The sequence below is a fragment of the Rousettus aegyptiacus genome, unplaced genomic scaffold (assembly GCF_014176215.1).
Source record: "Rousettus aegyptiacus isolate mRouAeg1 unplaced genomic scaffold, mRouAeg1.p scaffold_m13_p_4, whole genome shotgun sequence".
Lineage (NCBI taxonomy): Eukaryota > Metazoa > Chordata > Mammalia > Chiroptera > Pteropodidae > Rousettus > Rousettus aegyptiacus.
In genome coordinates this window covers 37,244,941-37,271,755 of record NW_023416307.1, presented here as the reverse complement: position 1 = coordinate 37,271,755, position 26,815 = coordinate 37,244,941, and the positions used below count along the sequence as shown (strand labels likewise).

At 35.1% G+C, this 26,815-nt stretch overlaps 2 protein-coding genes and 1 pseudogene across 8 annotated transcripts in view; 1 reads left to right on the top strand and 2 right to left on the bottom strand.

The window, feature by feature from the left end:
- Positions 1-8,318, bottom strand: part of MFN1 (mitofusin 1) — a 29,096-nt gene extending 20,778 nt beyond the window's left edge. The window contains exons 1-5 of one of the 4 annotated variants that reach the window (XM_016159734.2): positions 8,193-8,318; positions 7,019-7,137; positions 4,838-4,973; positions 3,301-3,463; positions 1,002-1,126 (exon numbers count right to left, since the gene is read on the bottom strand). In XM_016159734.2, the coding sequence (XP_016015220.1) occupies positions 1,002-1,126; positions 3,301-3,463; positions 4,838-4,973; positions 7,019-7,130 (536 nt within the window). In that variant the 5' untranslated portion in view covers positions 7,131-7,137; positions 8,193-8,318. Of the gene's footprint in view, positions 1-1,001; positions 1,127-3,300; positions 3,464-4,837; positions 4,974-7,018; positions 7,138-7,887; positions 8,009-8,192 lie in introns of those variants that run through there. The other 3 variants (XM_016159883.2, XM_016159800.2, XM_016159955.2) reach the window with 3 other exon arrangements.
- Positions 8,319-12,026: 3,708 nt separating this feature from the next.
- LOC118602558 lies at positions 12,027-12,145 on the top strand (annotated as a pseudogene).
- A 379-nt stretch (positions 12,146-12,524) lies between these two features.
- ZNF639 (zinc finger protein 639) lies at positions 12,525-26,792 on the bottom strand. Of its 4 annotated transcripts, none has more exons than XR_004950339.1 (6): positions 23,273-25,906; positions 22,538-22,606; positions 21,399-21,509; positions 20,602-20,736; positions 15,042-20,464; positions 12,525-13,999 (listed from the first exon to the last, which is right to left on the bottom strand). XR_004950339.1 is itself a non-coding variant. In XM_016159189.2 (6 exons), the coding sequence occupies exons 3-6, from the start codon at positions 22,593-22,595 to the stop codon at positions 19,311-19,313; spliced, it is 1,458 nt and encodes a 485-aa protein (XP_016014675.1). In that variant the 5' UTR covers positions 22,596-22,606; positions 23,273-23,344; positions 26,655-26,792; the 3' UTR covers positions 12,525-19,310. The 4 variants fall into 4 exon arrangements, 3 of the variants coding, with proteins under 3 accessions (XP_016014675.1, XP_016014764.1, XP_036074688.1); XM_016159189.2 differs by adding an exon at positions 26,655-26,792 and having other exon boundaries at positions 12,525-20,464; positions 23,273-23,344; XM_016159278.2 differs by adding an exon at positions 26,421-26,589 and having other exon boundaries at positions 12,525-20,464; positions 23,273-23,344.
- Between the last annotated feature and the right edge of the window lie 23 nt (positions 26,793-26,815).

Below are 26,815 nucleotides of genomic sequence, written 5' to 3'. Positions count from 1 at the left end.
AATAAGTACAAAAACCCAAACTAGGCTAATACATAATCAAATGAAGGTACAAGCAGCTATGTCCAGCAGTACAGCTCAGAGAAGACTGTTTATAAGCATAAGTAATAAAAAATAAAACATCATCTGCTAGACATAAACTTAATATACAATCTTTACAATAAAAATTATAGTGCAACTATCTCTATAGGTTGGCCTGATGTATCCTGTGACGAGTTGGTGTCATGGATATAATCTGGCCATGAAGTAAAGCAAAATTAATTTGCTATTACTATATTTAAACCAAATAGCTTTATTTCACAAGCAATTTCTCTCATCTGAGCTATTTCTGATTACTTGAAACACTTTCCAATTAAATGGAGAGCCCATCAACAAAAACAAAATGGTTTCCCATAGGACACTGAAATTTTAACTCAAGAAAACAGAACACAGTAAAATTTTTAAAAACTCTGTTTAACTGTCTTTTTTGGTTAATGACATTGCTTAACGAGTATACATTATCACTTGATTAAGTACCAGTGTAGTAGAATGATTTCAAATATATATAATAAATGCAGATTAATCAAAAGAGTTGGGAAAAAAATTCCAAGAGTACTTGATTAATTTTAAACAATGAAAAGCTATAAGAATTGGCCAGCAAAGTTATTTTGGGAAACTTGCTCTCAAGGATGAATTCATTCCTACTTTAAAAAATTAGCTATTTAGAATTAGTTATGTAAGGTATCTAGAATTAGCAAATCTCTAAGATCCAATCACTTACACAAACTACAAAGTTAGTCTAGGTAAACAAACAAACCAAAAAAGTGGCCATCCTCGAAATTTTTTTAATAGAAAAAAATTAGCACTTTTATAATATCATTAAAGTACAAAAACCAATATTTTATCTGTTGAGAGCAAAGCAGCAATTGAACATTTAAAATCTTTATGTGTACACTAAATTTAAGCAGCATCATTCTATTAAATATACCTTCATAGGAGAAAATGCAATTCGTACGTAATTTTACCTGTCCACTAAAACCAGGTCATCTCTCAAGAGGGCACATTTTGCCTTTGGCCAAAACACATGCACAAGAGAGCCAGCTTTCAAGTCTTTGTCCATATGTAGGGCATGGGCCAGTTGATTAACTGTCTAAAGTGTGAGGAAGAAAAAAACAAAACTTTACTTGTAATAAAATTAAATAAAAATTTTAAATACTAGATTTGGTATAATATTTATTTTTTCAAAGCATACAAAAAGCAGAACTTTAAATAATTTGAAATAAAACCACCTGAGAAATCTTTAAAGATTTAAACTCTGAGTTTTAAAATTACTAAGTAGAAAAAAATACTGGTACCCTTAACACAGTTTACTCATACAAATTCTGCAAAAACAGGGCTATAAACATTCTAAATGCCCCTCAAAATAAAACTGTGGCAATAGAGTCTTATGCAATCCTTGAAATTGATATTTTATGAAAGAAAAGAAATTTATATCAAGAGAAAAAAAAGCAAGTCAGAAAACAGCACACGATATAAAACCATTTCGTTTCAAAAATACAAAGAAACACAAATTTAACTTTATACCAAAAGAATTCCATTGGTTTTGGGAAGTGGTTTTTAGAGTTTTTCTTTTTGTCTATTTGTACTATCTGACTCCTCTAAAATGAATGTGCATTGCTTAGTAAAAAAAGAGAACAGAAGAATCATCATTAATCAAGGAAAAGGCATCAACGTGCATACCCTCTATAGTTCATCTGTGGTTTGTATCAAATTTTAAAGGGAAACATCTATTTTCAGATGGGCATGATAGTCCTGGATCAGGGTTCAAGTAAATCTCCATAGTGACAATGTTAAGTAGTTTTTTTCTTTTCTGCTTGCTTTCATAAACCTTTTGACAGAATTATGAACCTGTACTAAAATCCTGTTGCCTCACCTATAAAATTAAGATAATTAAAGCACCTATCTGACCAAACTGTGCTGAGGTTTCAGTTATTACAAGTATTTAGAACTGTGCCTGGTACATACCAAGTATCCAATAAAGTACTAGCTATTATTTTTGCATTTCTTTTACAAAGTAAACTATTAGAACACAAGACAAAATCTATTTACACCCTGAAGTAAACAAATTTAAATTTTGGAGTAGGGGAGTAAAGTAAAAGGGCAAAAAAGAAGAGGACTGGAAGTACAGAGCACCAATCAGGAAAAATGAATGATTTCTTCAAAAGTATCATAGCACACTTAACTTTGAGGATCTAAAGCACAGGTTGAATTCTGATTTGCTAAAAATCTTGATTACATAATACGTGATTTCTTCATTTGTATGGGTTAAAAGTCTGAAAAATATTTTCATGTACATCTTATTTATTCCCCACTACTAATCTGAAAGGTATTACACAGATCATTACCTGATATAGAAACAGTAAACTCACAACACAAAAATGAGACCCATGAATTCACCTACACTTTACCAAAAACTAAAAGGGTATGGAACTTCAAATACTGAATCTTTGCATTTGTGGGAAAGAAGACTTAAGAGAAAGTAACCATAGTCAGTGCTTTTACCAGCTGGTTTCATTCCAGTCAACATCTTATATACAATTTTTTTTTTTTTTTGGCTGAAATCTTGTGGCACTGAATTCTTTAAGAAATTTATGAAAGATAAAGAATTGCTATTGGCCCTTATCTGATAAAGCTTATTATTTATTCATAAATATGCTTACTAAATATTCTGAAGATAATTTCTAAAGGCACAGATATGTCAAAAACAAATTCTAAGGGCTCAAATTTTTAATTTTTATTTTATATTAGCTGCAGTTATACAGTACATTGGCTAGACAGTTATACAGTTTATGAAGTGATCCCTTCAATATTCTAGCACCCATTACAAAACACACAGCCATTACAATACTACTGACTATATTCCCTAGCTGTATTCCATGTCCCCATGACTATTTTATAACTACTAATTTGTACTTCTTCATCCTTTTTTTAACAAGTTTTCTTAAAAAGACAATATTTAAGATTAAATAACAATGACACACTTCAATAATATTCTTTTCATTGGGAACATTATTTTTAAAATTTAATAAGCTTACAATCCTAATTTACTTATATTTTAAGTTAAGGACAGGGTTTCTTCACCCAGTAATTTAGCTCTGAAGCAAAAGAATTTTAGAGAATTAAAAATATTGTGATAGTTTTAAAAGCTATGAATAGATATATTAATGGTTCCTCCATCTCCAGGAATGCAGATATTTTATAAAAGTTTTTTAAGAACCCGCGCATTATTTCAGATACATTACATTGTAAGGTCAAATATAATACCTTTACACTCTTTTTTTCATCTGATCCTTCTGTCATAAGATAGGCTTTATCTCCATCAGTTCCTTCAACACTTAGTAAGCAATTCGTTGTATGGCCAATCCCACTAGGGAGAACTTTATCCCACAACATAGCATTGATAACAGAGCTCTTTCCACTGCTTGTCCTGAAGAATGAATATACAAAACGTAACATGAAAAACAAAATGTAATAGTAAAAACTTTGTTCTTCCACTGGGTCTAAGACTGACTTTTCTAGAATTCAAATTCTGTTAAAATTTCATCAGACTGTATTTTTCATGAGAGTTGACAATTTGATTTACACAAATATTAGCAATGTACATTCCAGAAAAATAAAGTAGTGGAAAGCAAATTCTACCTTTCTCATAAAGCTATCCTTGCCTTTTCTAACTTTATTTCTTGTGGCAATTTGAAATCACAGCCCCAAATTCCATGACACTTAACACATCATAAGATGTGGTCTAATGTTCCATCTCCTTAAATCTGGGCTGAACCTTTTTCACATGCAGTTAAATACCTATTTCTCTTTCTCCAGTAGGACAACTGAGTAATCACCTCTCCAGGAGGCCTCTTCCCTCCCACTCCTACTCCACACTAATCTGAGGTAGGGCCTCTTTAATAGACCTACCTCATCCTAGACTCTGTTAGGCCCTGAGTGTATGGTCAAGTGAGAGAAACTAACAAAAAACATAAACAAAACGGAGCTCTGTGAAAATGTTTTAAAGCCATAAATAGGGTGCTTCAGGAGAGAATAACTAAGAAGGAATACTTTAGAGTGATAAGGGAAGGTTTCTGAGGTAGTAACATTTAGGATGAAATCTGAAGACTAAGAAGAAGCAAGACATAGGCAAAACAAGGTAAAGAGAATTCTTTACCTTGCTAAAGTGCTAAAGTCCTAAGATGAAAAATAGCTTAGAAGGCCTATGAGGTTAGCTCAGTGAGTAAACAAATGCCTCCATTGGTACATAGCACACAATAGTTAAGCAACCAAGTATGTGCCTAGGTATTGTCTTTACATTCCTGGTGCCTAACAGAGTACATGGTACCTAGGTAGTTAACAAATGAGCCTTAAAGGTATATAGAAGCTATGGCAGAGATCACTCTATCACTCTAGATGGTTACCTTAACGAATGGTGCTTCCTATTCTCTCCCTGGGAATCATGAGGCTGAGAATTTTTTTGCAAGACACATCTGATAATTAGCAGAAGCTTTAAAAAGTCACAATTTATATGTATCATAAGCTGTATTTCCACTCTTATAATTGGCTAAGAAGCCAATTCTTAGGGATGAGCATCCTTAAAAATAAAAGCTTTATGACTGACCTTCATAAAGTTTCATTTTATATTGGGAGCTAAAATGAACAAATTCTCTTACATGCTAACAGCTTTAACAATTAACACAGGCAGAAACTATTGTAGAGAAAATATCATTTGCTGAAACATCAGAAACAAAGATGAGGATATGAACAAGAAAAGCTGATTTCTGGAAACTACCCTTGAGAAGAAATAATACAGGTTTACCTGCCAAAAAAGGCCACTTTCATGTGTCTCCGAGAAAGCACCTCACCAATGATGGAAAGCTTGTTTTTATACCCCTGTATTTCTGCCAGATCATCCTCAGTAGCTATTCGATCAAGTTCTGGATTCCTGTATGTTGCTACAAAATTGAAATGGTATCAGAAAAAATGATATAAACAAACATTAGGTTAATTATACAACCTAAGATATGCATATATTTTTGTTTTGTTCTATACGTCATTTGAAAAGTAATGGGTCATAAGAATACTGCCCAAAAAATTAAAAATTATTAAGAATTATAGGAGCCCAGTTAAAAAAGGCGTCTATTATTCACCTTGGCCTCAAAAATACAAAATATCCCAAATAAGACAAAAATGTATTTCTGAACAGAAAAATTAGAACCTAATATTCATCTATTATTGTCCCCATCCTGACTGGATCTTCAAATCTTGAGCTGAAAACAGGAATCCACATGGCGAGAAAGAGTCAAGTCTAAATAGGCACCCCCAAGAAATAAAAATATGGTTCAAGGTTTCCAAGCTAGGTAAGACTTTGCTACCTTATCACTTCTTGTCTGCTTCCCACAGGGATGGAGCAAAACAGCTCATTTCACGTAAAAAAAGAACTGCAGATTGAATCCCATCCCCCAGCTCCAACCTCCCTTCCTCCAAGTATAGAGATAAGTGGAAAGAAGCCTGGGTTTGAAAAGTAAAAATGCCTTTTAGTTTTGGTTCTATTTCAGGAATACACATGCTAACAACTTCATTTTTATCACCTCATTTTGCACATAAAAACATGGAAATTCATTTGGCTATCTGAATGGTCCCAATGAGAGACAAACACTGATACAGTTTACCCAGTGCTCATCTAATTCAACTTATGCTTTATATAACTCATTATACTTTTCGATTGTATTAATAAAATATGTGAAATTTGGTGAAGACTGCTTAAATATCATTACATTCACCTTTTTCATTTTATTCTTGCTCTTCCATGATCTTCCTAATTTATCTGCTTTGTCTTTTTTACAACATTTTTTTCTGAGGTTCTAGAACCAGTAGAATCAAATTCAGAATCTAAAGCTGCTATTCACTAGTTCCTAGCATAATGCTCAATTTATAACTGGCTCAATATACATAAAATATTACATTTAACTTCATTTTCACTTATCAACTCTTCTATAACAACATACTATTCAAAGTCACTGTGCCAGTTCAAGTTCTTTCCAAATGGGAAACATAATCTATACTAGTACTTTTTTTCCCTCAGTCTAGCAAAACTTGAATTGTGTCTGATTTGGTGATAGACATACCATAATAAGGCATGATTACTACCCGCAAGGAAGTCAAAATCTGGTGAGGGAGGGTTAGGATGGGCAAGGGAAAGAGTTTAATTCTACCAACCTAGCAAATGTTTCCCCACTGTCACTAGAAAAGTTTACAGAATCCCTTTTCATTCTACCCTTGAAGGTCATATAATCTTAAGAACCAGAAAAGTTTTCAACAGTTATCTCCAAAGCAGTATTTCCTAGTAAGACATTCCTTACCATCTTTGTTTGAATGGTTACAGTCATTTTAGAAAAACTTTTACCCTTTTTCCACAGCATCCCAGCCCCATTTGAGAGGATAAGACAGGTCTGAGATCTTGGCTTAACTGCTGAGTTGGGGAGGAGATAAGTATAATCGTTAAACATGGGCTGCCAGATTTTCAGTCTGGGCATTTACTAGCTGTTTGATCTTGGGAAAGTTGCTTGACTTTTCTGAAGCTTGTTTTTTTTTTTTCTCTTTAAAATGAGTGTAATTAAAATTGTGCCTCACTGCTGATATGAGGACTCAATGGGTATTAATGTCACTGAAATGAGTTAAGAAATAATATAATTCAAATTAAATTTATCCAATTTAATTATAATTAAATTAATTTATATTATGTATAATGAATATAAAATGAATTGTTAATAAAGTGCTTAGAATAGTGCCTCAAATACAAGCACTTATTTCTTAGTTGTCATTAATACCATTTAATGTTCCTCCTCTGGAGGGCAGAAATGAGTTTTATTCGTAATGTCATCTCTAATATATATATAACACAATGCCCTATATATGTGTTCAGTAACTAAGGTTAAAAGAATAATGCACTCTTGTATATTCACAATAGTAATTACTTTAAAAATTTAGACAAACTAACCTTCAACAAAATATGATCCTTCAGTAACAAAGTCCAGTAACTGGTCGAAGATTGCAGTGATCGCCTTCTTAGCCAACACAAAGTGCTTCAGTGGAGAAGTAGTTTCTGCCATTATGCTACTAGAGGGAAAAATGAAGTTAGATATGCACAAATTAAACTGGATCACGAACACCTGCAAATTAAAAACGCTTTCCAGTAATACTGATTAACTCCTCAATGAAAAATTAAACTACCAAAATTCTTTGAGATAATTGCTTTTGGGGAGAACTGTTTGAGTCAGACTTCTTTTGAGTGACAATCCACTAAAATAAGTGAACTCCACGGGCCAAAATCTTGGTTGCAATTTCTACTTTATTTCCTTTTGGTGAAGATGAAACTAACTGAGGCTAAATTGTGACATGTGACCCTTAAGTATATCACGGAACACGATTAGTGAGACGAAGCGAGTTCACAAACATAAGTTATTAAGTTTCTCTACCTGGAGCTCTGTGGGTGGCGGTAGATACATAGAGTGAAGAAATAAAATTCCAAGATCATAATTCAATACTGACATTTAAAAAGAAGAAATTCTCACCACAACAAATAAGTCAAGGCTTAAATTGAGCACTGTTGTTTCAGCCAAAGTACCGAAAACTACAAGAAATGGAAGTTTAACAAAATATTTTTTCAGGTAGCTTCTCATGAAAAAGACACCAACCGAAAATGTTTACATACCAGTCCAACCCTGGTGTGTATGGGAAGAATGCAGCTAAGTGGCCATATGGAAGGCTGAGCAATCCAGAGGGTCAAGAACCCACTGAACGAAGGAGCTACGTGGGAAAGGCACGGTGACGGCAACGAGCCGGTTCAGCCGGTTAAGAACCACCTACCTTGGGGAAAGGCCTTCTACACCTCCCACACCGGGCACGGAAGCCCTGCTGACAGAGCGGACGCCAGCCCCCACCACCGCCCCCCGCGCGCCGGACCGGGCTTCCCACGCCCCGGGTTCCGGCCTCGCGGGATCCGCGGGCCGGAGCCGCCCGCTGGCCCAGCTCGTTCGCTCCTTTCCCGCAGGACCGCGGCGGCGCCTCGTCACAGAGCGCCCGGTGCACGACTCCCCAGTCCAGGCCCTGGCCGCATGAAGGTCACCTCGACAGAAGTAAAACGGCCAGCGGCCAACACAGAGGGCACTCACAAGGTCCTGGTTCCGACTTGTCACCCAGCAACTGCAGTTGAGCCACAGCCCTCAGGCCGCCTCATCCTCTTAAGGGAGGATGGGGCGGGAAGAAGAAGTAGCAGGAGTGCCAAAAGGGCGGTCACTTCCGGTCTGTTGCCCTGCGCGATTTTGTTTGGCTCTGTGGCCGGAAGTGCACTTATGTCGAGCGCCATTTTTGTTAAGGGCTGAAGGCAAAGTTTGTAGACAGGGAATGCTGCAGAGCAATGGTTTGCTGTTCACTCCCCAAGCCGCCCAGCTTCTGTTTTTCCCCCTCTCTTCTCTTTTCAGTGTTTCCAAAGCTCTGACCAGCCTAGTCATAGGTAGCGGCCAACGTCTCGTTTAGTCAGGGAATGCCAAAAGGAGGTGGGGGGAGGCCGGCTTGGGGCTACCAGACTAGAGGGATTCCTGCTTGTTGGGTCAACAGCATAATGGAAAACCTTTGACCTCTCCACCATTCTCTTTTCTGTGCAGTTGGCTTTCTGGGCTTGGAGCACAGTTGTGAGTGTGCGTGTGTGTGTGTGTGTGTGTTGAATTAAAGGCGAGACTTAGGAAATTGATGTATCCTGGCTAGTGCTTCTCAAACTTTATACTTGGGAAACACCTGGGGATCTTGTTAAACTGCAGATTCTGATTCATTGAGTTAGAGGTGAGGCTTGAGTGTGATTTTCTAACATTCTTGAGGTGCTGCTGCTGCTGGTCTGTACATGACTCAACAGAACTTCCTGGGGATTTTTTTCCTAGAGCTGGCAAGTGAGATGGCAGTTTTGCAAGTGATGCCACTTCATCTTCATGAGCCTCAGGTACTTCATCTATACAATTGGAGTACTAATAATACCTACCTTATGGGTTGTTGTGAAAATTAAACAGGTTAATAGCATGTAAAGTGCTTAAAAACAGTGCCGTGCATATAATAAGAGTTGGATAAATATTGTTCCGTTAGAATAGGTGAATATCAAAAGCAAATGCAGTAAATTAGATCATTTCAGACAGTGCTTACTACTCTGGAGAAGAAAAAATGGCAATGAGATAGACTATCTGAAGGAAAATGTGGAAGACTGAGCCACACAGGGTGGTCCTTTCTAAAGTAATATTAACTTACTTTTCCCAGGAAGCCAATCCTTGGAATAACTAGAGGAAGAGTGCCCAAATTAGGGGGACACAGGGAAGTCCACAGGTCCACAGGAAAGAGAGTGGTATGGTTGGTGAAAAGAAAGGAGGCCAGTATGTCTGGGATGAAGTGAGGGAAAAGGAGATTGGAGGAAATAAGTTTAGAAAGGAAGGTGTAAAATTATATGGGCCAAGATCAGAAGTTTACATTTTATTCTAAGTGCAATATCTTTCTGTTTTAAGCTTGTGGAGTAATATCTGATTTATATTTTAAAAGGTTACTTTGACCTGTGTGTTCTGGATTATGCAGAAATTCCACACAATGTTAATTAAAGGATCCAGTTCATTGATGGAATTAGAGGCATTCCATAAAAAACAAATGGCTTTTAACACTAGCAATATACTTAATGCCCTAGACATAATTGTGAAATAAGCTGGAAACATTTAACTCCACAGTATTTTATGTTTTTTAATCCCATATCTTCTCTCCCCACTTTCTCCACACCATAGACAAAAACACATACATAAACACCGTATGTTAATCATTTCTGCTAGGAATCTTTGGAATTGTGATCTATCAAAAGTTGTCCATCTACAAACTTCACATTACGATGCAAATGATCAAGAGCAGTCTCATACTCTGCTGGCAGGAGGATTTCAGTGTGTATCAGTCAGGGTTTATAGGGTAAGAAATTTATTGCAAGGAATTGGCTTATGTGATTGTGAGGGCTGGTTGGCTAGGAAAATCCAAAATATGTACGGCAAGCCATCAGTAAGGACAGAATGGGAATTCTTGGGCAAGGACTGCAGTTTATGACAGCATTCCTTTTCAGGAACACCTAAGTTCTACTATTAAAGCCTTTTAACTGAATGGATTAGCCCACCTAGATTACCTTTACATAAAGTCAACTGACTAGCTTTTAATGACGATTTCCCAGCAACACTTAGATTAATGTTTGCTTGAATAACTGGGTACTTATACAGTCTCCAAGCTGACACACAAAACTGTCACATTGTTATGAGCTATTTGGAAAAAAGATTAAAAATTTATAATGTGAAGGCCTTTTCACACAGCAATCCTAGGAAAAGAAACATGTGGACAGATATTAGCTATAAATATACAATAGAATAAATATATTCAAAAATACAAATATATAATAATCAAAATATTATTTAAAAATCATGAGAAAATGGAAACAATCCAAGTGTTCCCCTATAGGAGATTGGTTGAATAAATTATGGTACATGCACAGGATGGAATATGATATACTTATTAAAGTTTGTTTTAAAAAGATACTTGACACAGAGAAATGTTCACCATATTACTACAGTATATAAAAATGTCTGTAAATCATATGTAATACATATATTTTACATCTGGATGGTGATGTGATTTTTCCTTTGCACTTGCCTGTTTTCGCATTTTCTATATTGAGCCTGTCTATAATGAGAAAAATGTAATATATTATGTTTTTAATTCTTAATATAACAAATAACAATAACAACAATCCTAACTGATAAGCATTATAATTTACAAGGGTGTTAAGGCATTTAGCAAAAAGAAATGAAATTTTAAGGGTGAATTTCAAGCATCAACCAGCATGTAGAGGGTGAAAGCATTCACCACCCTTGAGATCATTCATATGTTTGTTCAACAAATATGTATTGAAGAAATATTTTAATGGAAAACTGCAGAACTTAATAGCCACTTAATAGCTATTGGAACCCTTAACCGCTCCAATCAGTTTGGACCATAGAGGATCTCAAAGGGATCTTTTACTTTATTTATATTGTCTGAATTTTTAAAATCATGATGGTATCCCTTTATTAGTTCTGTAAATAATAATTACATGTTTAGTATAATTAGTATACTTTAAAACAAAGGTGACATTGCATGTTATAAATTATAAAAATAAATGTTTTAGTATAATAAGTAATAAGTATTTAATCCACTGGTTTTCTTTTTTGTAGAACAGACTCATAGGCAAGAACCTACAGAGTAAACATAAAGAAGAAAAATATTAAAATATAAAAGCTGAAACAAATAGAGATTAACAAAAACAAATTTAATTATTCAAAAAATTATAAATTTGACATAATGCTGTCATATCTGTTATTGAGTGTCAAAAATGAGGGGAGACATGAACCAAAGGGGAAATAACTCTAGATATATAATATGATAAATGCCAATATATTTGAAAATATATCAAGTGTAAGATTTCTGGGAAACCATCAAATACCAAAATTTGCCCAAGAAAAAAAGAAAACTTGAATAAACCAATAAGCATTCAAAAATTAAAATGGCAATTTCCCACATTAAAAAAAAAGCCAGACGTTTTTGGTAACTTTTTACCAAAAAGATTAGTCTTATGCAGGTCTTTTGCTGAGTATAGAACAGGAGAAGAAACACCTCAATTTATAAGACTGGAATAACCTTGACACCACACTGGATAGAAGCTATAAGTAAAGAAAATCACACTTATGATCTAAAGGCAAACATCTATGAAATATTAGCTAACTGAATCCAACATTATATTCAAAAAATGTTTTTGTTGAGTTTTCTTAGGGATAGAAAAGTAACATCAGAAAATCATCCAGTGTAATTTATAATAGTAGACTAAAGGAGAAAACATGTTTATTTCAATAGGTGCAGAAATAGTCATTGCTATTTTTTTTTTACCTACATATAGTTCTTAGAAAACTAAGGTCCACAGCCATGCCACCCTGAACATGCTCGATCTCGTCTGATCTTGGAAGCTAAGCAGGGTCAGGCCTAGTTAGTACTTGGATGGGAGACCACGTAGGAATACCTGGTGCTGTAGGTGTTAAAAGAAAAGAAAAGAAAACTAAGAAATTTGATAAAGGTTACCTACCAAAACCTGCATTAAATGTACTTATTGGGGAAATTTTAGGAGTCTTACACCCAAGACTAGGAACAAAAAAGCAATGCCTGCTATTGCTACTTCTGGTTATTATAAGTACTGACAACTTCTGTACATTAAAAATTGAACAAAGACCCTATTAGAACTAAGACTAAAACCTTACAAGGTTTCCATATACAAAACCAATGTTTAAGAAATCAGAAGCCTTCCCATATACCTGTATAACCAATTAGAAAATAAGCATGTCAAAGCAACGAAAACTACAAAAAATCTAAGAATTATCTTAAAAACTACATATGACCTTTATGAAAAAAATTAAAAAGAACATTAAAAAGAAACTTTATTAAATGGAGAAATAGACAATGTTTACAAAAGGAAAGATTTAACATTGTAAAGCTGCCAATTCCCTCTAAAATTACTTATAATTTTAATGTAATTCCAACAAGGCTCTAGATGGAATTAGAACTAATTCTAAATTGACAAGGAAGAAAAGTCCACCAAAAGCTAAAACAGTTCTCAAAAAGAAGAGCGGAGAGAATAAATTCACACTTCCTGATATTAGCACAAATTACAAAGCCATCATATTTAAAGCATGTTCTTACTGTTAAAGCATGTGATACTGTTGGAGAAATGAACAAAAGAATATAATGAATACAGATACAGCCCATGGATTGTTGACACATTGTGAAGTTGGTATCATGAATTACTGGGGGAAGATGCATTATCTAACAAATAATACTGGGGAAATTGGCTCACTTGAATGAGTAAAAATAAAACTTGAATCATACCTACACACAAAGAAACCCAGACCTAAACATAAAGGGTAAAAACAGAAAATTATTAGGAGAAAACGTAGAAAAATAATTTTTCTCAGGGTTAGAGAAGATTCTGTAAATAAGATGCAGAAAGCACAACCTGTAAAGGGAAAATATGATCTAGCTACATTAAAGATTTCTGTTCAACAAAAGACATCAGTAACAGGTAGATGACAATTTTTTGGCAGTGTATATAGTTAACAGAGGACCAATACTTAAAATTTATTTTAAAAACTTCTGAAAATTAACCAGAAAACCCAGTAGAAAAATGAACGAAGGATATAGAAAGGCATTTCACAAAGTGAAAAAACAAAATGATTCATAAGCATGTTAAGATATTTTCAACTTTGTTAGTAATCAAATAATGAAAATTTAAACAATAACATATTATATATCCCTCAGATTTGCAGAAAATTAAAAAGTTGTATGAAAATATTGATAAGGATGTAGGGAATTATGACCTACTGATGAAAGTATAAACTTTAGCTGTTCTTTTTAACATTTTGGAAGTATTTAATCACAAGTGTACCAAACACAAAACAACAACAACAACAAAAAACCCTTCCCCTCAACAACCAAAAACCCAAAACACTTATGGTAGCATTGTGCATTAAGCAAATACTTAGAAACAAAAGACACTCAGTTTGATATTTAACCGAATTGGAGTTCAGAAAGGTGACAAAGTTTCCTGCCCTGTATGGTAATTCTCTTGAGGACAAGAACCATAGTTTATCTATGTATCTCTGAGTAAACGGCTTGATAGTACATATTCCATACCCGTTAAATTGAAGAGTAGTAAAATAGAAATTTTTAAGAAGTTGCAGAGAGTCCGTGGAGTATTTGAGAAAAATTTAATAATATTATATCTATCGTTCATGGGTACAGTCACACAATTTATAGTTAGTGAACAGGAATTAGAAATCGAAGTCTTAAATGATCTGGTCCAGCGCTCTCTAATATGTCATTTTCTCTCTTCAGATGTCTGGTATGATATTACATGAAAAAAAAATAGGGCGTATTTTAACTTTTTCTAAAGAAAATTTTTAGAAAAGTGTTGGGGAGTTAGCAGTCCTATTTATTCTAGTTTAAAAGTTTAACTAATGATGTTAGAGAACCATTTTTCTAAGCTATATAAACAAGTTCAGATCAGAATTTTGTATTCTCAAATTTCAGTCATTCATGTATCACCTACTCATTTTTTCCCATGTCCATGTATCATTATTATTTACTTCATAATTTTCTTTAAATCAAGGTGCTTTTTTAAAAAATTAGTTTTGTCCTAAGTAAAAATATTCATGAATCACATTTGATGTGCTAGTTAAATTTTACAACATAGAATTTACACCCATGAAAATAAAACTATGTAAAATATACAATTATTTTTACATATTGTACATTTTATGAGTCTGGATTAGATGATCTCTGAGGTACCCCCCAGGCTAACATTCTGTCATTCTAGGTTAGTTTCTCTACTTTAGCATTTTAGTTGTTCACTAAAGAACATTGGATTAATGCCATATGATTACTCTTGTAACCATAAAGAATTATTTAATAAGATCTGTGCCATGATTTTCTGCTTAAAAGACACAGTGAAATTTATAAATTCAGCACAGCCAAACTGCTGTTAGACAAGAATACATAAAATATTTACAAGGTATAAAACCAAGTGATATGGTATGTGGTGTGAAGACAGTAACTTATTTTAATACATCTTAAGAGAAGGAAGAATTAGAGAAAAAGCCATTCTCATCTTGTTAACTGGGAAGACAATCTTTGAGACTTTCTGAAAACCCACATAAAGTGAGGAAGAGTTGCAAAGATGAGGGTAATCAGCCACAAAATATAGTTTGAAGAAAATGTTTTATAAACATGAATAATACCATTAAGAGGTAACCCTAAATAAAATGACCAGGGTAGACAGGAAAACAGAATTCAATACTCTCAGTTTTTGCCAACCAAAATTTAGAATAGCATGGTGAATGGCCATTAGGCAAGGATTGAAAAAGAAAAAAATAATTACCTACCAGAAATCACATTTGATAGGTATGTTTCCAATTCCTGATCTCAGCTGACTCTGAAGAGTAAGGGCAAAAGTATCAATTATTTCCAATTGTAATGTTTTTCAGTAGTGGACACCATCTGTATATTAAAAACTAGTAAATTGGGTTTTCATTTAAAACGTACTTTTCATTAAATTTTTCAGGATATAATTCATTCAGTTCAATATTTTTAGCAAGAAAAAAAGATTATCCTGGTTATATTCATTTGCTTATGTAAAACCAAAAATAAATAAACTATTAAAGGTTCTAATAACAAAATCTCTTTTAAAAGCTGTCGAAATAACCATCTCTCTTAAGGTATGGGATGAGGCTAGTAGATAATACAATATTCTTATTTAGCAATGTGAGAAAATTGTTGCTTTTTTAGAATGAAGAATTACTTTTCAGAAATATGATTTATTTTGGGTTCAGGTAGTTACCGGGGTTATTAAGGAGAATGAACTTAAGAAGTTGTGGTGATTCACACTTTAATATGGGAAGTCTTTATGGAGAAAACTATTTTTAAATCTCTAGTAGGAAGCAGACTCCAAACAACTCTAATTAGGCTTCTAAAAGTTTGTTTTAAAGTTACAAACTGAACATATAACTATGAAGTTATATGAATAAACATGTAAATTACATGTGGCAACTTTTAGCTTTGTGAATTTATATTTTACACCACAAATGTACGTATTTTTTCACTTCGGTTTTAATGTTTTACAGGATTAATTTACGTAAAGCTAAACCAACACAAGAAGTGTATGTAAGTCCATAAACTCAAAACCGTGAATAAAAATTCTCCTGTACTCTGTATCTTCATTCATCAGAACTGAAAGTTACAGGCAAAGGAACATACACTCCCAAATTTTATTTTTAATTTATAGGGATGAGACTGTTAATTGTTGGGTAACCTAACCAAATTTACCTCTTCATTGAGATTAACATTTGGCCTTAACTATTTATTTTCACTTAAATTCTTAGTAAGTATTGAGTTTTTTGGTAAGCCAATCTGCTTCCCAAGAGGATTGTGGCCATTTGATTTTATTAGTTTTTTCAAATTTACATAACTTGGTGTTTTTTTAGGCATTACCATTCCATTAAAAATTAATCACAGTAGTTTGGGTATTACATTAAACTAGTTGCATAATGTAGTAAGATTGATAAATAAGGTTTATGGTAAAGTGCTAGGAATTAAGAAATTCAATGCTCTGTAAACCAGATTTAAAAATTAGGAAGTGTTAATCTATTGGGAGAAAACAGCCTAAGTATACTATATCTTCCAACCATTCAGCAATCACTTAACCACCTGCTACAGGCCCAGTGAAACTGAGCAACTGGTTATGTCATACATTCAGAGAAATCTAAGACAGGTGATTTAAAATGGTAAAACTGGCAAATTTACAAGTAGGAAGAGAGGGTAGAGTAGTGCACAATCACTTTGAAATTTTAGGTAATTTTAAATTCCTCAAATACAAGGGAAAAGCGTTGGCATTTCAAAAGTAGTAACTCATTGCAAGTGAAGATAAAGCAAGGAAAGAAAACTCATCAGCACTGTTTACTGCTGCCAAGAATTCTATTGTAGTGCGAATAAACATCACTATCGGTTGGTTTCTCACACTTGAATCATGTTCAAGTCACAATGTACAGTGGATAAGCCTGTCTTTGAGAGGAAAAAAACATAAGTAGTTAGAAAAATTTCCTTTTAGGTAGGTTTGTTTTTCCAAAGAAGTTTGTTAAGCTAAAGATATAGACCGGCTACCTCAGCAATTTTATAGTCAGTCAGATTTATCTGAAAGCTGAGTCAAAGCCAAAAGATTTTATTGGACAAGCTGTCAGTGGGATGTTGCCTCAAGCTGCAGATGCATCAAAAAGCAAAAAATTATATTTCTAAAACTTGAACTTAATCTTTTCAGTTTTGTACAATCTCTTTGATTACTAACACTTGATGAAATGAAAAGCAAATAAAATACAAAATTTAAAAACCACCACAGCATTATTTGTGTTTCCTGAAAATCAAATCCCTAGACTTGGACATATATCAAAAAAGTATAAAAACAATTACCAGGAAGGCAGCTGAATGGCTAGGTTAAGTAGTCATGAAAAACATGCCAAGGACGAAGCTTAGATTTTTATGTAACATGGTGTATCGGAAATGTCACTGGACTAGAAGCCAAACAACTTGGATTCACTCCTGTATGCTATAATTGTTTTGTGACCTTGACCTAATACAACCTAAGTTTCTTTCTACGAGAAACTCAGAAACTAGAGGGCTTAGACCAGATGGTTTCTAAGATTCTTTCCTAATTTAAACTATTATGATTTTTAAGTCTTCTAGAAAATATTTTTATCAGCCAGCCCTGCCTGGAAAGGCACAATCAGATGGAATGGTAGTTTCTAGGAATACAGGTATGCATATGTGACAAAATATCAAAGATACACTGAGAGAAGTGTAGAAAAATTTAGATAACTTTTTAAAGAAAAGTTTAGAAAAATGGGTTTTTGAGTGCACTAAACATTTGACTTCCCTAGGCTGCTGTTCCACGTGGGTCCTGCGTATGATTGCAGCCACCAGCCTGGTGTCCAGTCTCCATCCGTCCCTGCTCCCTTATCACGGGCTAGCCACCTTCCAGACTGACACATGCCAATCACTTCATCCTGGCTATTTCTCCTGACAGGGATTTTGCACAAATAGTTTTCGCATTGAAAGCCAGGGGGCCATTGTCGGGAACCAAGGGCTTCAGTTTACTCCTGAGTAATTTTCCCCTCCTAAATAAAAGTTTCTGTATCTGTCACTAGTTGAGCCATTAAATGGCTAGTCTTATACAACCCCCTAAATTCTCTTAAAACATTTTTAAAGCCATCGGTCCATCTCCATTTCAACTAATATGTTTACTGGTAATATTTATGTGTACAAAGTAAAATAGAAAATAAGTTATCCATGTAAAAAAACAGTAAAGATAAAAATGATTGGTTTTGAAAACACTTTTTCCTGCCACCATTCTCAATATAGACTAAATTCCCATGGTATTTAAAGTGGGAAAACCATAGGTCATAAATTACTTTCTTTAATATTCCAAAACAATATTGTTAGCTAGTTAAGAAGTTGCTTTTTGTGGCTCTATCTTTCTCTACCGCCCAATTCACATGTTGAAGTCCTGGGCCCAGTAACTCAAAATATTTACCAAGTTAAAATGAGGTCATTAGTAAAAGCCCTAATTCATATCATTGATGTCCTTGTAAAATGGGGAAATTTGGAGACAGACTTGAATATGGGGAGAACACCATATGAACATGAAGACAGCCATCTTTTAGCCAAGGAGGAAGGCTGGGAACAGATCCTTTGTTCACAGCCCTCAGAAGGAACAAACTATGCCAACATTTTGCTTTTGAATTTTTAGCCTCTTGAACTGTGAGACAATAAAACTCTGTTGTTTAAACCACTCGGTTTGTGGTAATTTGTTATGGTAGCTACAAGACACTAGCATACGTTTTCATGCCAGCAACCCTTTATCTCCCAGACCTTCCTAATTCTATACTAAAACATTGGTGGGTTTCCTCAGTCAATAAATGATTTGACATCAGAAGTTTGGGCATCACTTTGTAGGTGCATAACTGAAAATGAAATGTGAACAGGCCAGGAGTTGTGAAATGTTATGAAAGAAAAAGACCAACAAGAAAACCAGATCTTTCTACTGTAACACCGACCTTCTAGTGTTATTAAAAGAATCACACAAATGGAGAGTACAGTGATTACGCTGGAGATGATTACTAATGGGAAATGCAAAAGGAGGGTCTGGGTTCTTATTAATGGGAATATAAGTAGACTTAATTGTATTTATGTTGGATTTTAGTGCTGGTAGTGTAGCAGTTTAACAACTTCCTACATGAAAAACTGAGCTTGTCTTGAGTTTAAAAATGTTAATAGCACCTAAGGTTACAAAAGGAAAACTAGTCTAGTTTCTTTAGTACATCTGTTTCTTATTAATTCATGAAATCAGAGCACATGCAAGAAACAGGATGATAGTCACAGGAGTGGTTAAAACTACCATGAACTACTGTGCACCGAAAAGACCAAATTTAGGATATAATTAGATACTAAAAAATGTAGCAATGCCAAGAAAATTGGACAATTAAAAAAACCTTACTTGTTAAAGGCAATTCTCATAAATTGTGTTTAAAATAATCCATTTTAACATCTCCAAAAAAGTCATATTTATTATTTTACATTAACGTTATGAAAGTTAAAGAGAATAATCAAGTTGTCTCATGGACTGGAAGGTGACTTAATAATTCCCTTTCATTTCCAAACCTCATTAAACAGTCACTACATTTATGAGGTAAGTCAGCTGAATGCTTGAAGTCTAGATGAATTTTAAGATCCTCAATTTGTCCTGTTGAATATTCACAGTATTGACATAAATAAATCCCTTCAGATAAATGTGAGTTTAAATGTTTGCAATATTCTAGCATACTTGAAAAGCCTTTCCCACAGTCATCACAAACATGAGGAAAAATTTTAGTATGTTCAATAGCAACGTGCCTGTTAACATTTGTATGAAGTCTACTCCGAAAACCACATACTTGACATACAAAGAAGTTTTTACATTTGTCAAAGGTAATTTTGCTCAGAAGGCTGTACTGTCCATGTTCTCCATTGTTATACTTGTCACTTAACTCTATTAATTTACATGCATGTTCATTTACCACATGGCTATGCAAGTCTTCTGGGTCATTTGTTTCATGTTCACAGAACTGACACAAGTACTGTTCATCACAGCTGTGCTCCTGGAAATGCAGGTAGAGTTCACTGCTTGAGGAGAACTGTACATCACACTGCTCACACCAATAAAGGTGATCACTAAAATGGGTGTCTGCAATGTGCTGGCTGAGGTTCTCAAAAATTACTGTCTTATAATCACAGTATTTACAAATGTACGGATCCTCTTCGTGCAGTTTGGCGTGTTCAATCAGAAGCATGTTGGTAGAGAAACTTTCCTTGCATACTCGACACACATTTGAATCAGTACGTTTATGCTTCAGGATCATATGCTGCTTTAAATCTGAAAAATATTTGCTGTTGAACTCACAAAGTTCACATTTATAAAGGCCACTGCTATTAGCTCTCAATAAAGGCCATTTCTGCTGGGCAGTCACATTCAAAGCTTGGCTCTTGTCAAGAATCTTGCAAAGTTTAGCTGGTGGCTCTTCATCAGTTTGGTCTTGGAGACTCTCAGAAGAATTGTTTTCTGTCTCTATGTCATAATCTTCAGAAATTGCATGCACTTCTGCAGCAATTGGAACATCTTCAGCAGTATGAACTTCTATAGGACTCTCCTCTTGAGTCTGTTGGTTAACTGATTCAGGTGAGTCACATTCTTCATCACAAATTTCAACATCAGCAGATTTATCTGAAAAATAAGCCTATTATTACTATTACTAAATAAGACCTATTAAATAAATAACTAGCAAAAACTTTATTTTATGCATTATTTCTTCATTGATCTATACAAAATATGTAAATGCTATTACTTATAGTTTTCCTAACCTGTAGAAAAGGCAGTGTGGTCTAGAATTCTAAGTACAGGACTGGGAACCAGATAGTTCTGATTTCTGTTTCTGGCCTTGATTCCATCTGTAAATTTTGGCAAGTCATTTGATGTCTCTGTATCAGAATCATCATCTGTAAGAAGGGATTTTGAAAAACATTTATTATTTATATTGAAGCATTAAACATTACTTATAACATAGAGCACCAAATATTTTAAGTATAATTTTGAATTCCAACAGAAACTAAGGACATAGTTTTTGCCATGAAAAGATGTTACATATATCAGACACAGACAATCTGTCTAAACAAGCAAATGATTTTGCTTCCATGCCCCATTGGGACAGGAATACACTTTTTAGAGTTACTTAGGAATTTTAAGTTTAAATTACTGTTTGAATAAGCCTTTATTCCCTCAGCCCAGACTCCCACCCTCTGTTCTTTCTATTAGCCCTCCAGACTGAAGGTATAGCTGAATGGAAAACTGTGTGTAACACTATTTTTAACCTTTCACATAAATGCTCTCAACTCTGGGTCACTTCTGCTTTGCTACCAATTCCTATCCAGCTAAAATGGATTTAAGAAAATGTGCTTTTTACTTATATATCTAAAATAATGTTAAAAATTAAAATTCACTTACTTGCTTTCGTATAAAAACTTTTGTTTTCTAACATTTAAACAAATTTAAACACTTGTTCATTTTGAAATCATAACTCACCCACATTTTAAAATAAGGCATAAATGATAACATATAAAAGCAATTTAAAGAAAAATATTTTGGAAAATATTAGATATACCTTTATTTTCAAAATATTTTAAGTCTGGTTGTCTCATAGAACAGACACTGTAACAGTGATCAGAAAAAATTCCATTGAATCCATCTGCAATTCTGCTTATCCCAGAGGAATCTAAACATAAAACAATATTTTAAAAATTTCAAGTATGGTAAACATATATACATTTCATTAGCTATTTCCTTATCTATTATATATAAATTTTCTTAGTATTTGCAGTAAAGTACTACTACGTCCCTAAATTCTGATAGCTTTTATATTTTAGATCTTATATTACACTGAACTTTGAAAGAACCATAAATTATACAATATAAAATACTTTAAAGCACACAAGGATATATTTGCCTTATTGTAAGAATCTTACAAAATATAAATATGCAATTAACATGTGAACTGCAAAAAACACTGAATTAACTACCAAGAAGATCTGTTACGTACTCTAGAGCATAATGCATAGGGGAAAAGGTCTAAGGACCAGTTGGGGCTTCTGAATATAGTCATTTCAAGTCTTGCCTGGGAGGGGACAATAAATAGTAAACCAGGCTTAATTTTCTCAAATATGAAGAATGTGTAGGTTGGGTGGGCTAAGAGGAATGCCTGAGACTGTCCCAAGTTTATGTATGTGAAGTATATTATTTACAGATGACCACCGAGAACTCTCTTCTTAATACTACCAAGTCAGCAGAGCCAACCTCAATCAAAAGACCTAAAACTATACGATCAAAATGAAAGGTCACATTTCTGAAAGTAATGTACAGGATACATTACTGTAATGATATAAAATATGTAAATGATATAAATATCTTCCAACAAGTTCATAGTTAACAGTGCCTTAAGCACAAACTTAGGAAGCACACAGGCAAATCTCAATAATGCTGGGTAAGTATATAGCTTCGGATATCTAATTTTAAACATCCATAAACCCTAAAGTTGCGAGGATTAAATACTAGCTGTAAGTTATGATGTGTGCCTAGCACATGGTAGACAATGAAGAATACATATTCAGAGAATTTATTTAAAGTTTTCTTTTACCTAAAAGTTGACCCAGATATTGAACTTTTATCCAATGATTTATGAGAAAAGATGGAAAAACAATTGCATGAAAATTAATCCACAGCTCAACTTGAAAATAAATCACTGACCTGAATAACGAGAAGGGTGTAAAGTCTTCCTTTTTCTTTTTTTAGGATACTCATTCATATCTTTTCAATCTAAAAATGGAAGAATTTAACAAACATGTTACACATAACTATTATTAATACTGTTGTAAAAATTCCTTCTAACCAAAGAATTTATTGGCAGTAAGAAATGCATGTACTATGTGAAAATTTACTTCAGAAGAGAAATGTTCAAAAATGCCTCTCTTTATATTTTGGATTTATTTTTCTAATCAAGTTTAAAGGCAGGACACCAATCTGTTTTGGTAGTGAGGTTGAGAACTCTTTTTCAAATGCTGATGTAGTTGTGATATCTACTGAATAATTACAGTAAGTCACGTTCATTTTTTATAAAAAAATAAATCGAGCCTATCACACCATATTAAGGTACATTTCTTACATTTGGGAATATGTTGAAACAATTTTCAAGCAAAAGGTGGATATGCTCCCTTAAAAAATATTTTCCCAAATAAAAAAAAATTTTTTTAAATATTTTTTCCTAATAAAAAAAAAATTCCCAAATACTGATCCCCTGGCTTCCAGGAAAAATACACATCATATAGAAACTCAAAATACAATTTTCAAAAAAAAAATCCTTTTACTTATGAGGTCACATTCAACATTCTATTGAGAACAAAACAGGTATGGCAACCATTATGCAATTAAATTCTTGTGGACTGTTATAAAATTGACTCATATGTTTTACCACATTCTACTTACTTGGTATAATTCTTAATATGGGACTGATGAAAAATAAATTACAGGGAAGTTTTCACAGATGGTAAAAAATGCCTGTAGGAAAAACATGACAGAAGTCATATAAGCAAAAATGTAGTTCACTTCTGAGACTCAAGAATACAATGGTACCAAGATCTTTAATCAACTGGAAAGTTATACAGAATTAGTTCAAGTATAATATTCTGTTGAACGTACTGTATTAAATACTAAAAATGATATATAGTGACAAATAAATATGTATAAATATCATTTCTTTGAAATGAATTTACCTTGTAAAGCTAGATCTTGACACCGAAATAGGAATATAAATCTACATTAATTTATTCAGCCATAATGAAAGCAAACACCAAATCACAGACTTTTAACTGTTTAACTCCTTACGGATTATTTAACAATTGAAGAATAATGATCACTTATTGATCACCAATTATGTATCAGGCTGTGCATTTACTTAATCCTATGATATGCAAAACTCATTCAAAACTCTCTCAAAATTGTTATTTACCCCTTCGTATTGATACTGAAACTGAGGCATAGAAAAGTCAAGGAGATACTTAATAAGTGGTAAGGTTGGGATTTGAACAAATATCTAATTAATTTAAAACCCAAGCTTTGGAAACAGGGAGATAAAGTGATCACCCCAATCAAGTAATAGATTACTGTCAGAATCAGAATTACCTCTTCCATTTCAGATTACTGTTCTTTCTATCGTAGCAGGGAGAAAGTAAAGAATGTCAGATAAAGAGCTTTTCTCTGGCTTTATATGCTGCTTTTCTTGTCAACAAGATGCTATATAGCAGGTAGAATTTGACGTCAATACCAAGACCTTCTTATTTTTAGTGGTGAGGAACTGAGGTGCACATACTATTTCTTTGCTTCACTAAGTTGTGGGTGTGTTGGCACAAGTGATGTGACCATACAATAAGAAGATAATGCTTTTTAGTTTCTTGATCAGCTTCCTAACCCTTATTTTATTTGATCTTCACAACAATTCTGAGATACATAGAAGGGCTACTATCAAACCCACCCCAATTTTACTGATGAGGAAACAGACTCACTGACAGTCAAGTCAACTAAGTTGGCAGAACCAGAGATCAAAAAGCATGTCTTCTAACTCCTAGGTTTTAAACAACTAAGTGAGTAAATCCTAACTGCTATATCATTGCTACCAACCAGTAAGTTACACCTTGCTTCCAGTTCTTATTCAGCCACCAACTGGTAGGAGGGGAAGAGAATCGTCCAAAGAAACTGACAACCATGAGATTTATAGAAATATCAATATATATAATATTTTACCTAACAAAATAGCATTTTTTGAGCCCATCCCTATCAAAGGCATTCAAAAGTCAAAAAAAGCTGTTTTCATATTTGTGTAATAAACTAAAATTTCAAGGCTTATTCCTAACACTGCTTTTGTACACTTCCAGGATTTTTATGGCCAAAAGCTTTACACTTCATGTTCTAAAGGCTCAGAAAGTATCAGAGAACCCTGAAAACTATCAGCAGAGCATGTTAAAAGAAGCCTCTTGATATTTCAGAATACTTTTTGAATTTTTTTGAACCTAAAGGATAAGAAAGTAAAAAAAAAAAAAAAAAAGGAAACCAAGCATGGCACTAAACTTAATGTTGCCAGCTGGCCTCGAGTCAGAATGTTAGGTGAAAGGAACGAGATCATCTTGGTCAGAAAAGATCTGACACCTACTTGGTGCTAAGCAATAACCAAATGCTTATCAGACTTCCTTTCTGCAAGATGGTAAAATGCCCACTTGAGACCAGAAATGCTAACCATTTGTCATTTCAGCAAATGCTTTTATGCATTTTGTATGCATAACTGCCCTGATGAAGAAGTTTGGCTTTTTACTCAGAGATGCCACATAAACATGTGCTCACTGGTCCTCTCTTGGGTAAGATTCTGAATCACATACAGTTTATCACTCAGTCCCCCTCTGCCACTTAAAAACAAACTACAGATGTAATACATGTCACTGCAGAAAAAATAGGAAAAAAAATTTTAATTAATTAAATTACATAGAATCCATTCACCCAGAAAAACCACTGTTAACATTTGAGAGTACAGACGTCTAGATATTTTCCTATGTCAAGGTATGCATATACATTCTACATTTACAAAAATGAGATGCTACACAAAGCATTTATTTTTAAAAAACAAGTTACAAAATACATGCCAGCATCTTTACACCTGTCTTTTTCAACAATATTATGTACAAAACAGATAACACATAATAGGCAGCACATATCAAATAGAATAAGCTTTTTAAAAGGCCTTTCATGCAATGTAAATATTCCTTCTAATTGGTATAAAAGCATTTACGATAAAAAGCTACATTTTTATACTAAAGAGTTTTAGAAGCAGTCTTTTTCATCCTTTTTAAAATAAGTATGTTTCCCTGATTTAAAAAATTTAAACACAAAAGTGTTGCAGGAGAGCTTGAACTAGAACCCACTTAAATGTCCAACAACTTATTGCCAGTCTTTGCTGAAGTACAAATCTTTAGCTCTTCGCAGAGATAAACGCTTCAAATTACTCGTATGCCTAAGCTGTACCAAAAACAAAACCAAAAGGGGTATAGAAGCACCCTAAAGAGTGGCTTAGACTACAGGGGGAGACATGAGTGCCCGGACCCATGCCTGCTGGCTACGGCTGCGGCTCTAGCACAGGGATGCACCGCCGCAGGGTCACCACGCCGCCCGGCGGGGTCGGACGGCCAGCGTGGCACCGTCAGGCCTCCGGAGCCCAGACGCCGCGGGACATGCCTGTCGGTGCGACAGGCAGAAGTCGCCCGACCCCAGCTGCCTCACCCTAGCGCCACGCACGACCACAGCGAGGCCTGGCGAGTAGCGGGGACTCCCAAGCCCTGACACTAAAGCGCCGTAAGGAAAAAAGGAGCAGGGGCCAGGCAGACCCCGGGCGACGGCGTCCTCCGCAGGGGATGGAACTGCCTTCGGCATGGGGGAGGGGACTGCCATCCTGCCATAAAACGAAGGCAGCATTTCGGTTTAAAAGACGCCATCCTCAATTTCCTGCCCGCTCCCGTTGGAAGCTGCGCCCGCACGCCCGCGGTCCGTGCAGCAGCTCCGCGCCCGGCCGGCCCGCCCGACTCACACTCACCAGGTCCCCGGGGCCCGCCCCGCCAGCCCAGGCGCAGCTCCGCGGCGGCAGCGGCCGAGGCGCCCGAGCGCCGGCAGAGGGGCCGCGCAGCCCCAGCCGCGGGCTCCCGGCGGCCAGCGGCGCCGCTCTGGACCTCGCGCTCCCGGGTACGCCGGCGGGCAGGCCCTGCTCCCGCCCGCGCGCCCCACGCCTTGCCCGCCAGGCCCCAGGCCCAGGCTCCGTGACCACACTCACCACCTCGCTCCGCGCCTGCGCCGCGCACCTCGGGGGCCTGCAGGGGGTGGGGATGGGGAGGTGACGAGGTGAGAGTGGAGACAGGGGAGCGGACAGCGCGGCCTCGCCGCACACCCGCCCTGGGACAGACCACCAGCCTCTAGCCTCGGGGGTGGCCCGGC